Genomic DNA, 15,922 nt, shown 5'->3' on the forward strand with positions numbered 1-15,922 from the left:
CATCATGTTTGCTTATCACCAAAGTGTACCCCGTTCAATGTGTGCGTGTGATTAGAACCGTCTCTCATCTGTGACGGAAGCCGAACGGAAGATGCTGTTGTCTTGCTGTCGATCACTTTCGATCAGGAGCTGCTGAGAACCGGAACGTTGTCGTTGCGGCGTGGATCGAAAGTGGTGTGTTTGTGGTGTTGTGTGTGTGTGTGCGCTGTGCGTGTTGGTGGTATCCTACAGCAGTATGGCTTCAGTGATACCGCGCGTTGATGTCGTGTTCCTGGCGTACAGTGAGGATGCCGGAAAGGCACCGTCCGTTACGCTGGACAGCATCTGCACGGTCAGTTTGTACGAGCTGCAGCGGCACCTGCAGGTGAAGCGAACCGAGCGCAACAGTATGGGTGCCGAAGCGTACAAACACTACAAATGGGTAACGATCCTCGGAATGGGCTGAAGAGAGAAACTAACATTCAGAACTAATGTGCGCTCCTTACAACCCTCAGTACAATGCAGCACTGGTCGAAGAATTGCGCACGACGGGGAAAGGACAACCGCGGCCACTGCTGCAGGCTTTCCACTGGTACATTGAAACGTCCAACCGCTGTGGGTTCCGGGTCGAGGGTCAACAGTACGAAGCGGTGTCGCTGGTGGTGGCCGCCGAGGTGGAGCGCTGGTACTGTGCCCGATCCGGCCACAGTGCCCAGGGCAGTCGTGCACGGGTAGTCTCGAACGTCCCAATTGGAGCAGCATTCACAGGAACTACACCATCCGCAAAGACACCGGTTGTTGCCGTTCATCCACGGCAGCATCATCCAAGCAGCCACCGGTCGACAACTCTCGAAAGAATTGGAGAGGAATGCTAAGTCGCGTGCACCTTGTGGAGGAGATCGAAGAAGATTGTAATTGTGTAACGGAGTTTTCAATGTGTGATATGTCCCTGTCCTGTTTTCTGTTCAAAAAGCCGATACCCGATCTCACAACAATAAATTCTTTTTTATTACATATCTCAATGGATGTACGACCCGCTAGCGAACGGGGGCTGGCTGTTGCTAGCAGCAGTACATTAACATTAGGATTCTCGGTGTGTATGCTGTGTGTTGTAGGTGGCTCTGTTGGGGTACGGCATTTAATGTTTACCTTCAGAATCACGTATAGTGTAAGATTAGATTATCTATAACATTTGCTCTCTCTCTAGCATCTCATCTACATCCAGTCCCACTCTCAGTTGTAGGCAGAGTGGAAGGAAGAGAGAGATAGAAAGAGTGTTTGTATGTGTGTGTGTGTTTGTGTAGTTCTGTCTTCATCCCCGCAATAATACCTCACGATTACTGGATATTCACTACAGTGTTTAGCGTCACTGGCCTTTGTTATCGCTTTTTGTTCGATTCACCGGTGCGATATTATGCTTTTGAGGGTTTTTTTGGTATCATCATATCAGCATGGCTACTACCCTTCGATCGTGATCGTGATGTGTGTGTGTGTTAGAAATCATTTCGTAATAATACTTTTCACTAATAGCACAGAACAAACAACAAAACAACACTTTAGAGATAGAATTAGATTTGCAAGTGGGTGCTAATGTTAACACAATAAACGATAAATATTACTTAAAGAAAACGAAAACAATACACGAAACGACGGTCTACTTAAAGCGAACCGTTTTTCGCAGACATTTCCTAAGAAACATCGAAAAGAAGATAAGGAAACACAATTTGTGTATGTGTGTGTGGGTGTGTATGTGTAATGTTGCTTAAAGCTTCGCCTAAAGCGACAACGAAAGATTGGCAAAGACTTGTTCGCTATGGCTTCAGATGTTGCCCCATCTGCCCCTTTCCGTTGGAGGAGGTAATGTTACGCTTCTTTGGGGTTTTTTTTCCCGGGCACACTTAAGCGCACGGCGAGTCGGTCGACATTTCTTCCTCGACCGTGATGTACATGCCCTCCTCCTCGTAGGTGGAGTCGTGTTTGGCCAGAATTCTTAGCAGCGGGCGCAGCTTCAACCACCACTGATGCTTGGGGATGCGTTGCCTGGAAGGGGGCAAAAAAAGGGCGTTCAATATAAGCCGGAAGTTGCCCGAAAAGAATGACACCAGCGCACGCTACTTACATAAAGTTGGTCTCACCAATCAGCTCCTTGAGCGGGGAGAATTTGTACTGACGACGCACCAGACCCAGCAGGCAGGCCGTCTCGGGAGCGGTAGCATTGATCGACCCGTCCGGCTGAGTGTTGGCCTTCAGCTGCTCCACCAGCCACTCGACGCACTTGGCCGCCATCTTGGTGCCCATGTTACGATCGAACGGGGTGGGCGAACCGCCCTGCTGCATGTGGCCGAGCACGTTCATGCGCGTCGAGAACAGTCCCTTGCCCTCCTCCGAGTACAGCCGGTAGATGAACTCGGTGTTGTAGTTTTCGGACGCCTTTTCGTTGCGCAGAATCAACCCGCGCTGCACGCCGTCGCTCATCTTCGACGCCATATGGTACACGTCCTGCTGCAGATCCTTGATCGTGAACTTCTCCTCGTAGATGTAGGCCGCATCGGCACCGCCGGCCAGTCCGGCCAACGTTGCCAGATAGCCACAGTAGCCGCCCATCGTCTCGATCACAAACACGCGGCGCTTCGTACCCTGGGCCGACTGGCGGATGCGATCGCAAATCTCCGTGATTTCGTTAAGCCCCGTGTCGGCGCCGAGCGAAAACTCCGTGCCGGGCATGTTGTTCGAGATCGTGGACGGAATGACGACGATCGGGATGCAGAACTCCTTGAACTTGCTGCGCTGGTCCGTGATCTGGCCGGCGGCGTGGTACGCCTCGAACCCGCCCACAATCAGCAGCGCCTGGATGCCGAACTCCTTCAGCCGGGCGGCAATATCCGCGAACTTGCCCTCTGGCAGCGTGCGCTTCGTGCCGAGGAACGCACCGCCCTGGCCCACCCAACCGGTCACGTCGGACCACTCCATCTTCTTGATGTGGCCCGCCACCAACCCCTCGATACCGTCGTGGATGCCCATCACCGTGTCGCCTCGGTAGATGCAGTTGCGCACGAACGAACGCACGGCCGCATTCATGCCGCAGGCCGGCGCACCGATGTGCATCACGGCCATCGTGTAGCCACCGAGACCGCGGCCCTGCTCGTCGAACGCACTCTTCGGCGGCTTCAGGCGCGTCAGCATCTTGTACGTCTCGAGATTGCGTGCGAACGAGCGGCCACGCAGCTGCACCGCCAGCTCCCAGTTCTTGTCCTCCATCGCTTTGGCGACGGCTTTCGTCCGCTCGACACACTCCATCAGCGGCACCCGGACGGCCTGGTTGCCGTCGAGCGATACGACGCACGGTTCCGTCTTGTCGTCCGCTTCCATCAGTGCCAGCACAGCTTCAGCACCCATGCGGCAACCCTGCAAGCATTGGAGAAGAAGCAGTTTTAGCATGCGAACCTGAGAAGCACATATAGTAGGACACTCTGCACATACCAAAACACGATCGAACGCACTCGGATTGCCACCACGCTGCACGTGACCCAGCACGGTGATGCGCGTGTCCTGCTGCAGACGATCAACGACCACCTGCTTCACCTTCTCGGCCGTGATCGGATTGCCATCGCGATCAATAGCACCCTCCGACACGATGATAATGTTCAGACGCTGGCCAGCAGAACGTTCCTGTAGTTCCGTCACGTTGCATTGCATCGAAAGGTATAGCACACAAAGACAGAGCATTAGAGGATTTCCGTTTACGAGCGAAGCAAAGTTTTTGGCAGAAACTGAATGAGCGATGAAGAAAAATAGAGATGAGTTGAGTGCAATGGGTGTGTGATTGAGTGGGAGCATGAGGGTTTGAAGGAGTTAGTAGTAAGAGCGGTAGGAAGCGGCATGCCCTACAATGTGTGAGGGCAAACGCGCGCTCGTCCACGAAACCGAAAGTAATCGTCCAGTGACGGATGATCGAGGATCGAATTGGGATTTTGTTTTTCGTTTTTTGTACCATCATTGGCAAGGGTCTAAAAATCAGGACTTTTCTTTGTTTGTCCCATCACTGATCGAAGATCGTGGATTGAATGCTAGAGAAAAAAAGAAAAAGTAAAAAAGCAACAACAAACACGAACAGCAACATTAAACTGCTAAAAAGCTTGAAAGCGCAATGATAAACAGAGCAGAGCTTTAGATGCTTTTTCTTTGAACAAAAACGGTGCGATAAAACAGTCTAAGCAGAAGCAATAATTAACAGAAGAAATATAAACACACACACATATATACTGCTAACGATCATGCAGATCCTACAAAATGAGAGTAAACAATAACGTGAGCTTTGAGTTTGGTGCATGCGCCTACTTCGGTTTATGATTTACTAAGCTCTTTGCTTATTTTGGGGACGATGTTGCCTTTGTCTACGTGGACGCACTTACGGAGATCCTTTTCTAATTCTTACAAAGCTTCAGTTTTTTTGTGTTTGTGTGTGCTGTGTTTGTAGAAAGCTAAAACGAAATATCAACTGAGAACGATATAGACCAACTTGGCGCGTTGTTGAAACCACAAGCAAATAGGCTAAACAATAAAACAAGTCTATAACAGTTGAAACTTCACTGCATCCTACCATTCCAGTCGAGATCTGTTCGTGGATGGCAAAGACTTGTAGCCTCTTCCATCGTTTCTTCGTTAGTGGAATAATAAAGGAGTAGGAATCTGGAAGTAGGAATGAGCCTGAGTGGGGAAAGGAGGGGTTTCGTATCTGTATTAGTCTTCATCGGAATGAGCGGGGGAAGGGATATGCTCGGTTGTACGGGGAAGCATTACAAATAGTTTTGTTGAGTGATATTTGGTGGCGAACGATGAGCGATGCGTACCTGCAGTATCTTCTTACACAACTTTTCTGGCCAATTATGCACTACGGGATCTTCCGGTATGAACACATAGTCCGCCTCGCTAGCTAAAGCAGCCATTATGGCCAGGTAACTACAATGCACACAATAATAGTAATAAATGGTAGTAATGCGGTTGAGATGTGATGAGAAAAGGTTAAAACGGAACGAACGGGGTAAAAGGTTAACAGGAGACGTTGGTAATAATACATTACAAATTGCAAACAACACTTGCCGAGTGGCAGATGGGAACAATGGCGACTAGATCGGCCACCTTCCGTACTCTTTCTCTCTTGCTGTTTAGGCAGAAACCAACGAAGGCCTCTCCAAGCCTTCTTGGATGCCTTCTTCGATAGCCTTTTTTTCCTCCCTTTTGTCACCTCAAGAATGACGTTAGTGTTCGATGTCTTTTGCAGTTTCAATTTAAAAACAAGTGCTGTCTTTCGCTTCATTTAGCCAATCTGTTGATCTTGATCGCACCAATATGATGGATGGATGATTGGTACGAGAGGAAAAAAAAACGATGGAAAATAGCTATAATATCTAATGAACGAATCTAGAAATCGTTAAGTAAAAAAAAGTGAAACAACAAATGCATATAAAAACGTGTGAAACAACATCAGCAGCAGCAGCAACGTGTGTGTTGTATGTGTTTGTCGATGAATTGTATGCCGCTCATGCAAAACACCACACAACCCCAAAAACCCAAATGAATTATGCCAATTCGGTGTATGATGATCATATGGCCGTTTGATCATGATCGTGCCAAGATGGAGCGGGAAACAAACATATTTCGAAACAAGAAGCAACTGCAGCAAGTAGTAGTAGAAGTAGTAATAGCGCAGTGGTAGTAGGTAGCAGCAAAGTGATTTGAAGCGATAATTTCGGTACTTCGAATTTGGAATTGCATGATTTTTGGAGGTGTGTTGTGATTTTTCGTTTGGCTTGGCTCCTTTGGCGGCCAGCCTCTTTCCCCCCAGCCCGTCCAATTTGCTTGCCTGTGTCAATTGCTTGCAGAGACGTTCCGGCCAATCGGGTTTCGGTGGATCTTCGGGAATGAAAATGTAGTCGGCCTCGACGCACAGACCGGCCACTACCGCCAGATAGCTGTGAAAAACATGAACAAATGCATACGGACATGGAGTGGAGAGCAATTTTGGTGTATGGTAGGGTGTGTTTCATCGATGATCGATTGTGGATGGCGTATTTTGCTAACAGCATATTCCCAAGGAGGAGCAGCAAGATCATAGCTTAAACTAATATCCAATAATTAAGGCGATCGCAATGATGTGTTTATGGAGTTGTGTCTTTGGTAACTGGTCAATGATTGAATTCTGAGTCAAATCAAGAAGAAAAAGGACATTCTTCAACACTGGAGATAGAGAGAGAGAGACAGTGGACAGAGAGAAAGAGAGAGTACAAATTGGGAGTTCAGCAAATCGACAGCAAGGATGTTAAAGGACGGAAATACGTCACTGTTCATGCACAACACGGGAACTAGTCAGCACTCGAACGTCCTGCAGGAGAGGGATCGTTCAGTTTAGAGAGAAAACATTTTAATGAACACACCGGAAAAGGACACCAACAAAACAGAGAGATCACGCACGATCAGGGGACACGTTTGATTTCCTCCAAAGTCGCATGGTGCATTTAGTGACAAGGTGATCTGATTGATGCTATTATTAGCGTGCTTTGGCAGCCACATTTTCCACTTCATTCCGTAATGGAAGAATGAAGAGGTGACAGTCTCCATCGGTGTCTTCCGCTTTCCGCAAATTACTGTGTGAGGCTACAACGATACGGCGCAATGGCGGTGGAATCGAATGGTATCAAACGAGGGTTGCAGAGAGAGAGAGTGAGAAAGAGATGCGAACAAAGTATGCAAAATAATGGGAATAGGGGGAGGGGTGTCCAAGGGTAGCGACAGACGGGACAGAGAAGGAGGAGGAGGAGGTGGATGCGCTTGCCTGTTCGAGTTTGTCGCAGATTTTGGTCTCCCAGTCGCGGGGCGGCGGAGACTCGGGAATGAAGACGTAGTCGGCCTCAGAAATGACACCGGCAACGACCGCTAGATAGCTTTAATTCCACCCAAAGGGTTGGAGCGATCAAGAGAGCGAGAGCGAGAGAGAGACGAAGAGACGGAGAGACAGTTTCGTGCGTAGACAAGAGTGGGAAAGAATAAAAAGGATCATTAGCATTTCGCAGTGCACGCAGTCTCTCTTTTCTCTCGATCGGGACGATCATTTGCGACAATATCCAGTAGCCGGATGTACCAAAAAACCCGTTTCGTTACTTACCCACAGTGACGACCCATCACCTCCATGATGAAGGTACGCTGGTGCGAGTACGCCGTACTGACGATCGCGTCGATCGCCTCGATGATACGGTGCAGCGCCGAATCCGTACCGATGGTCATGTCCGTGCCGCAGAAATCGTTATCGATCGAACCGACCATGCCGGCAATGTGCAGGCTCTTGTACTTGATGCGCTGGTCCTGCGTGATCCGATTGCTGGCCAGCAGCTCGTCCAGCAGGCTGCCCCACTCCTGCCGGAACAGGTTGGCACCGGTCAGCGAACCGTCACCACCGATCACGACCAGATTGGTGATGCCGCGGGACACGAGATTGTGGGCGGCCTGCAGCCGTCCGGCCCGCTCGCGGAAGTCCTTACAACGGGCGGAACCGATTACGGTACCACCGCGATGGATAATGCTCGACACCGACGACCAGTTTGCCTCGACGATGTTGTCACCACCGTCCACCATGCCCTGGTAGCCTTCGCGGATGAAGTACACCTGCGTTTGTGAGGATGGAGAACCGCATTAGTATCCTGTGCAGTATAGTATTAAGTGTCGTTAATTGTAGATGAGTCTGACTGTATGAGTGTTCCATAAAATGACCCTGTGCTCTAACGGCAAATTAGAGGCATTAGAGTGATCATTACTAACCTGCTCTTGTTATGACATTCTTGCACCGTTTCCTATCGATTTCCTCACATACTAATGAGCAATTAAGCTGTTCCAATCTAATCGGCAATCTAATTAGAAGAGCTACCTACCCTACTGGCTTTTGACAAAATAAGCTGATTGTGATGGCGGTGCGTTTGAAAGCCAATAATTCCACTTCATCACCAGCCTGGAAATGTGCACGTGAAAGGCAACTCGGTCCGCTTCCCCAGTTGAAGAAGCTCCACACATGCATTTACGAACCGCCAGCACAAATACGAACCACCTGGCGTCTCCACCCGGTTTCCATCCCAGTGCCAGTGTCTCGGCCCCATTGCAAAATCTTCGAGCGCTTGAGCTGTGTTACTTATGTACTTATAAATAACTCTCTTCTCTCTCTCACGCTCTTAGAGGCAGGAATGGGGGGGTTGGAAGCCCCGAACACAAGCTGGCGAGCGCACGGCCACTCCACAATTGCTCCAAATTGAACGATTTAACCTTTGGGATGACCTTCCTTCCTGCAGTTTTGCCAACAACTACACACGCCCTGCGGTGAGGGTGGACGATTTTGGAGGCAGAACAAACGAACATTGTTCCTTTCTGAAAAAGCATCCGAAAACTTTATGACCGTTTGAAGGTCAACGGTCTAAGAAGGGGGAGCAAGGGAGAACAAGGGAAGTTTCCTTTTGGATGTTATTTTATCATCGTACGCACGCAAAGAAAGGTTAATATAGGTCAATTAAAGGGTGCGATTTGGGGGAGACAAAAAGAACACTTTTGTCAATGGTCAAGTCAATTGTGTTGTTCGTTAATCAAACAGCCTGTCTCTCAACACAATCAAATACACGCCGTGCAAATATGTGTCCCGCGCGCGCATACGCTCTGGCCAAGCTGAAAGTGAAAACCAACACCATAAAGTGTCATAAAAACTACTGTTTCATAACCTTATCTGGCTTAACTGGCCGTTGGGTGCCCACCCCCCACTCCCCAACTGAAAGTGACAACGGGAAAGCGGCATGTTCGACGCATCGAAATGCTGATAACGCCGATCTGCCAACATCAACAAACCGTCGTTGGCAACCGTCGTCATGTGCATGTAATGTGCACGGTCACGGTTAACTCTGTTGACCATCGACCAAAACGTGACTGTGAACTGTACACGATATTTTGGGACGGTTGGGCCAACACGGGCCATGTTCTAATTGTATCCTTGCCGATCAGGACACATTCCTCAGTAGGCGAGTCAATCAAAAGTACAAGACGCTAGGGGGCGGGGCATCATTGTGCGTATCGATGCGTACGCGTACGTGTGTGTGTGCCTGTACATTGACAATCACACGCGTGGTGGCCGGTGTTGGGATATATTTAGACGCTGGCGATTCAACCAGTGGCGCTCCGAGAGTCGTTTTCCTTCGGTGCGGTTTGAAATGGTTTTGATGATCACAATTGAGTGTTATATCCTTCGGCCTTACCTTGCATCCGACGTAGATACCCATGCGTACCACCGCACGGACGGCCGCATTCATGCCCTGGGAGTCACCGCCGCTGGTGAAGACGGCGATGCCCTTGCCCTTGTGGGCCCCGAACTGAATAAACCGTTGTACCGGTGCGCTCGACATTTCCACGGACGATGATATCCTTTTGTCTGCTGATGCAACAACCTACACACACAGAGATCGACACACACTCAATCACACTGAAACACAGACGCGCTGTTCTCTAGCTGCTGCAAAAGGATTAAGTAGATGCCGGGGAAGAAGAAAAGAAGGAAGAGGAAGAAAGAGAAAACTTTCCATTTTAGTAATCACATCACCACATCCACACACCAACACACACAAGCACCACACAGCCAGACACGCGCGCACGATTCAACGATTTCCACGGTAACGCGGTGGTAGCGCGGGAGGGAAGAAAGTTGCTTAGATTGCACAATCTAGCAGAGACAGTCTGCTAATCTGCTTTGCCTCTCGACCACTCTCGATCGGTCCTTCACATCCACCAGTTTTGGTACCGTCCGGAAATCGGAACAACTTCCACACGGAAGCAAGGATCACGAACAGCCCAAGCCACACAAGGATCAACGAGTTATATCACGATGAAGAAGGAGGGCGCTCGTGCATCCGTAAGTTGGTATAGTTCACTCGCACTTAGCTTTGCACCACTTTCTTCCTCAACAACCTACACAACCGCTGGAATCACTAACGCGGGACGACGATGGGTGCAATTTTCCACGCACTTTGCAATTCACAGCCACACGGTGCCAGCAACACTCACCGTTAATCCACCGAACTGTACCACACACACGCTGCTGGGAGGTGCTACGATAGAGGGGTGTCTCGGAGTCCGCGAATCAGCCACCGACTCTGTTGTGAGAGAAACGCAACTGCAAGAGGCGAACACAAACGGCGGTTCCTTTTTTCTCGCTAGTGGACGGGCTTCCCAAAGGTGATCCGTGACATCTCAAGGTGACTTTATAAGCAAAATCAATGTTTATGCAGCGCGTGGTGCGAAGGTTCGCTCGTGTCAGTGTTTTGCACTACCACAGCCAAACGCCAATTGACAGTAGCGCGCAACAACATGTTTGCGAGGGAAGGGCAGCTACAATGGGTAAATAATGCTCTAATCATTATTTTGTTGAAAACATAATTACAAACTGGTTTTTGTCATGAGTTCTGACTTTATGCACATTTTAAATTGCAATCATTTTCACATATAAAACCGTGTGTGGATGTGTGTATGATTCTTTCTTGCACAGCAAACCGTCAATTTGCACCACGTTGGACGAACCTGCGTGCGCACGAAAGCAGGCAATAGCTGACAGCTGTCAAATGCCGGCAAACGGGGGAGAAAAAGAAGCGCGAATAAACGGTTTTTTTGTGGAAAATATGTAGTGAAATCTTATATAAAATTATGCTTTAATGCATTCGTTAATATGCCTCATTGCCTCATCATCCTGTCCCATTACAAAGCAAATGGTTACGATTATGTTTCGGGGTAGAATTCGGGCTTTCCTATTCAAACGATACGATTGCATCATTGTGGAGTCAGAACTAAGATTCTAACTTTCAATTGCGAGAACGTGCTCTTTAACGAAAAGCAAATGGATATTTCCAAGTCGGTTTTCCAAAATGTTCATTCACCATTTTCATTTTAGCTGATGAAAGCACATCACGCAGTTCACCGTCATTATCGCTAAAAAGGAACAAGGGATGATGCAAAAATCACTTATAAACCGGTTATAAACACCGCTGCTCTGTTGCCATGAAACGTGCTTCCAGTCACGTGCAATTACCGCCCGAAAAGACCTCCCCTTTGGTGGGGGGGTTGTTGAACCGGTGATTCATTTCACTCGTTGCGGCCGTTTATTCGCAAGCATGACGAAACTTTACCACAAAGGAAATGAAATTCGCAAAAATGACGGCTTGAGCTGACGGTGTATCTTCATGACTCAGCCGCTACCGGCTAGAAGGGGTGTGTAAATAACGATCAAAGCAAACTATGAAATCAGCAGCATAACTGTACAAAACGAGAGAGAAGGAAGACACCCCCCCCACTATCCCTCTCCACAGGAATGCGAAGAATGTACTTATTCTCATTGGCTCTTTCTCACGAGCTAAAATCACTGGAATGTTGGCAAAACATTTGTTTTATTGTGTTTTTTTTTTATTGTTTTCTCCATTTTCTTATCTTCCACATATGATACAACCAATATAGAGAATGTGAAACAGCGATAAATACCGAAAAACGAAGATGAGTATATTCATGCACTGAGGCGCACGCGCACGCGCGCGCAATTGGCTGCTTGCAGCTTGCTGCTGGTTGCTGCTGCGGCTGCTTTGTTATCTTCTTCTGTTCTCTGTTCTGTTTGCTTGTGTCTAGTTTGTTTGTTTCGTCCAGTAAAGCAGCACGCGATTTTTTTTGCTAATTGTCGTCTTTCTTTCCAGTTTTTTGTTGTTGTTGTTGCTTTAGCTTTCTTTCTTACTGCTTTCTGATTTCTTCCATATTTCTGTTTAGGATTTTTCGGTTTGCTCCAAGAGTCTGTTTCTGGTTTCTGTTGTTCTTAATGTTTTTAGGGGTTAGCTTAGAATGTTGGAAATACACAATTGCTGGGGCACGACGCTGCTTCTGTTTGCATTTACTAGTAATGTCACGTGTACTGCTTGTGTGTGTGTATGTGTGTGTTCTAAGTGTTCTCTATTTGTCCTGCTTTAGAATTGTTTTATGCTTCGGAACGCCAACCAAACAGAGGTTCGGCACCAAAACTCCGACTGCATCCATTCATCACATCCTAGGGTAACGAACAAACCAAAAGAAGAGCGTTTGCATTTAGAGTTCTACATCAATGGGTTAGCAAAACTGCTTGAGAAACGTTTATTTCGTACCTTCGTACCAATTTCCTGTAAATTTGATAGCCTTTTTTTTTGTTTGCCTGTTTTGTTGCTCTGTGAGCCATAGGATTTTATCAACAAGAACTGCGCTGTTGTTAGCTGCTGTGTTGTTTTGTATTATTTCTGCTGCGTGTGTGTGTGTTTTGTCTATTCTGTGTGTGTGGCGTATTGTTTTCTATTACTATTTAACCGAGTTTCTAACTGCCGTGCAAGCTCTTCTGTATGCTTATGTGTGTGTGTTTTTCCTTTAATCAACATAGAACGCATTTGAGAATGGGATCTATTTTGTCACAGCAAAAACCAATGGAACGGAAACAATAAACTATGAACAATCATCATCTGTTGGAAACTCTATCGATCACCGTTGGTTTAGCGTTTCTGTTACTGTTTGGTTGAACATATGTTCTTCCTTTTAAGATTTCATTCGCTTTTAAAGAGACAATTCACTGCAGTTTTCACTACTTTATGCGACAAATCTGTAGAATCGTATGACTAATTTTATCGGTTTCTGGTTTGTTGGTAGAGAGATAGATAGAGAGAAAGAGACAGAGTACACGAAAGAAGTAGGTTTCTTTAAAAGAGGAAGGATGCTGCGGATCGAATGCGGGCATAAGGACGAAGTAGTAACTGCTACTAGAGTAGTGTTTGTAGTAGTAGTAGTAGTTGTAGTAGTTGTAGCAGTTAGTTTGTTTCCTATCTACTAGGAAGGACTTCCTTCCGTATTTGGCTATCAAAAAACGCGAACAACCGCTAGTTGCTAGAAGTTGGATATCCACACAAACGTAACGATCCCAAACTTTTATTTAAAAATCGTCCGTGTTTAAACTCCAAAATGAATGAAAGAGACGCTGACACGATTCTAATAAGATTCCAACAGTCTCCTTATCCTTTCCAAAATCCATTTTCACTGAAGATGGGTTCTCCAAATGGCTTCAAAATCTAACTCCTCCGACGACTCCAAGAACACGATTCGTCCGATTTATGTATGCTTGAATGAATTAATTTAACTAATTATGAATTGGTAACGTGTTTCACTAACATCGCCTTCGGGACATGCGGCCCCCTCCCCACACACACGCGTGAGTAGTGTCAAGAGCGCAGAAAAAGGGAATGAAGATCACTTCCGACGCATACTTTTTGTCTTTTTACGGGACATGCCACATGGGACATATGGTAGTGGTGGAGGTTTCAAGCAAATTTCCCAAACTCTAGCTTGTTGTGACTATACTCTGCAGCTTTCGCGTGTACGTGTTCACTCTGCGATTTTGGTTTCCCTTACGCTCTTCCTCTCATGATCCTTTTCTTCCTGTGTGTCCCTTTCCTTTCCAAAGCTACTACCGAACCGGAACCGGATGATGATGGGGGAAAGTGTTCCACTTCTCCCTTTTATAGCAACACACAGTGTGCATTTTCCGTCCACCGGAGACGAACAGCTTCATCCTTCAAAGCTTCCCCCCCCCCCACTCTATTCCCATCGGACCCAAACACACACACATACACAATACACAGCCGGGACGTATACGGGAAAGCTGCTTCGCATCCATTATTGTTTCTTGGTTTTTACAACTGGGTTTGCGTTTATTCACTTCACGAATAGAGCAAAAACAAAGGTAACCATGCTTTGTCACGGAAACAACACACGCTGCTGCTTACTTGCTTGCTTGCATGTAGTAGTAGTAGTTGTTGTAATAGTAATAGTGTACTGACTTTAGTTCCTTGTTGGGGACATACATTGCAGTTGGCTTTGATTTTCCCTAGCGCGGATCTCTTTCTTTCAGTGTGTCAAGAGTGGTGGACAACGTAGTGTGTGTGTGTTTATGCACTGTTCGTGTTTGTGTGTGTGTGTGTGTAAAGTGTTTGTTGGCGGGAAATGTTCCCACCCATTCTCCTCCTTTTCCTGTTTTACGGATTCACATCAACAACGGTGGTGGTGTGGGGTGCTGTTGTTGGTAGTTTCTTTTTGGTAAACTTGTTCAATTTTGACATGTTTGTTTTACTGCTCTTTTATTTGATTAAACGACGGCGACGACGACGACACGACTTGCTTGTTTTTGTTTTGTTCTGTTTGATGTTGTTTTACAAGAGTAATAATTTCCATTTGATGTTCGTTTTCAACATGATTTTGCTTCTTTTCTTCCCTTTACAGGACTTCCTGCTTGAGTGGCAGAGTAGGAAGGACCTCCTCCGGTGCTCGAAATGGTCCGCAGCATATGTGCGATGGTGGTGGTAATGTGTACGTGCGGACCATTTCGGCAATAGATGGTAATACTGACACACACACACATATTGCTGGAATTTTGTTTTTAAACGGCCCAATTTGGGACGTGGAAAATATGTGTCTGTGTGCGGCGGAGGCTTCCCTTTGCTACGCGCTAGCTTTTCTCGATTTTTTTGCTGATGGTGCTTTATAATGATGTAAGACGACAGGTTTTTGCTGCATTATTACATTCAACTTGATTAGATCTGCCTCGCTCTATCCCCCCCTCTCTCTCTCCCTCCCCTCGGTATTCGCACTTATCCACAACGTACCCAGGGAAGGGGACTGAGCGGCCACAAACGTGTTTAGCTTGCAACAGCATAAAACAAAAACGATTTACATCTATCTTGCCTGCTCTCTCTCTCTCTTTTTGTTTTAATTTGCAATTTGTAGCCCCAAATCCGCTCATTTTTCTTTACACAAAACAACACTGTCACTTGGCCACATTCGTACACAGTTTTAAAAAGTTTGTTAGCTACCTTTTTCCTCCTCAAACCCCTTCCTTCTTCTTCACCGCGTTTTAAACATTTGTGTTATATCTGGTTTCTCTTTTGCTCTTCGTCTTAAAAAGAGAGGAAATGGATGAGGGGGGGATTGGTATTGGTACACGAAAACACGAAAACACACAGCCACACTCTGCCAGCACAACACACCCAGTGGACATCATCCCTTACGATCCCATGCGATCTCTAGTCCTCCGTCCCATGGGTCCCATTGGTGTGCGAGCGTGTGGGGTGCAATCGTTACTGGAAGAAAGGACGACGATTCGGGGCCAACACGTGATTTGTGATTTGTGGACATTCATTGGCTTGGTTTTGTGTAGAGTGTGTAGACATTTATAGAAGAGCTTTGTGATCTGATCCATATATCGAGTTGGGAAGAAAGAGAAGGGAGAAGGGTTATATCCATCTCACACAAAATTCGGGAAACAGCAACAGCAACACAAGGGACACATTTGCTGTGAAGACACATTTAGATAAATATGTTTTGCATATTTGACCCCTCCCCCCAATCGCTTCTTTTCGGAGGGTGGGGGGAAGGGGGGGAATCATTCAACGGAACACACATACACAAACTTCCATCCAAAAAAGCGCCCCCGAGGACGCTCCGCAATGGTGCCTCCTTGTGCCTTAACCTTAAGAGTATTCAATGCGCAAATTGGCACGCAAGTGTGCCGCAACAGAGACAAACAGACATGATCGTACGCGATCGTTTCAGAATAATCCAAGTGCTACTTCCTCTCCCTCGCCCCCAATCCTTTGGTTGTATTCGAGGTTCCTCCCCCTCCTCCCATCGCTCATACACACACACACCGCACGCACGCACGCACATTCATTAATCGACAAAAGTTACCAAAGTAGTGAGTGGGGGGATTCGGAAAAACATCTCCACACACGCACACGCACACACACATATACATCCACTTCAATGAGACTTAATCGTGGATAGGGGTGGGGAGGGGGGAGGCCGGGGAGAGATTGCTTGTTTG

The 15,922-nt window shown here is 47.1% G+C and overlaps 2 protein-coding genes across 11 annotated transcripts; one reads left to right on the forward strand and one right to left on the reverse strand.

Annotated features, from left to right (window-relative positions):
• The first annotated feature begins 76 nt into the window (after positions 1–76).
• LOC1269585 (uncharacterized) lies at positions 77–3,385 on the forward strand. The gene is made up of 2 exons (XM_308228.4): positions 77–421; positions 495–3,385. Exons 1-2 carry the CDS (start codon positions 236–238, stop codon positions 852–854), a joined length of 546 nt encoding a protein of 181 aa, XP_308228.4. The 5' UTR covers positions 77–235; the 3' UTR covers positions 855–3,385.
• On the reverse strand, positions 966–10,349 carry LOC1269584 (ATP-dependent 6-phosphofructokinase). Of its 10 annotated transcripts, none has more exons than XM_061649430.1 (7): positions 10,063–10,349; positions 9,261–9,514; positions 7,142–7,638; positions 4,830–4,938; positions 3,460–3,648; positions 2,099–3,384; positions 966–2,019 (listed from the first exon to the last, which is right to left on the reverse strand). In XM_061649430.1, the coding sequence occupies exons 2-7, from the start codon at positions 9,405–9,407 to the stop codon at positions 1,878–1,880; spliced, it is 2,370 nt and encodes a 789-aa protein (XP_061505414.1). In that variant the 5' UTR covers positions 9,408–9,514; positions 10,063–10,349; the 3' UTR covers positions 966–1,877. The 10 variants fall into 10 exon arrangements, with proteins under 10 accessions (XP_061505414.1, XP_061505417.1, XP_061505419.1 ...); XM_061649433.1 differs by having other exon boundaries at positions 9,261–9,511; positions 10,063–10,268; XM_061649435.1 differs by lacking the exon at positions 4,830–4,938 and adding an exon at positions 6,812–6,920 and having other exon boundaries at positions 9,261–9,511; positions 10,063–10,255.
• Between the last annotated feature and the right edge of the window lie 5,573 nt (positions 10,350–15,922).

The sequence above is a fragment of the Anopheles gambiae genome, chromosome 2, assembly GCF_943734735.2.
Source record: "Anopheles gambiae chromosome 2, idAnoGambNW_F1_1, whole genome shotgun sequence".
In the NCBI taxonomy this organism is placed as follows: domain Eukaryota; kingdom Metazoa; phylum Arthropoda; class Insecta; order Diptera; family Culicidae; genus Anopheles; species Anopheles gambiae.

Bases quoted from the DNA above. Each gene is read 5' to 3' on its own strand.
- LOC1269585 (XM_308228.4), top strand. From the start codon at position 236: ATGGCTTCAGTGATACCGCGCGTTGATGTCGTGTTCCTGGCGTACAGT. The intron at 422-494 runs GTAACGATCCTC...TACAACCCTCAG, and splicing joins CGTACAAACACTACAAATGG to TACAATGCAGCACTGGTCGA.
- LOC1269584 (XM_061649430.1), bottom strand. From the start codon at position 9,407: ATGTCGAGCGCACCGGTACAACGGTTTATTCAGTTCGGGGCCCACAAG. The intron at 4,939-7,141 runs GTAAGTAACGAA...TGTGCATTGTAG, and splicing joins GTGATGGGTCGTCACTGTGG to TTACCTGGCCATAATGGCTG. The intron at 2,020-2,098 runs GTAAGTAGCGTG...GCCCCCTTCCAG, and splicing joins ATTGGTGAGACCAACTTTAT to GCAACGCATCCCCAAGCATC.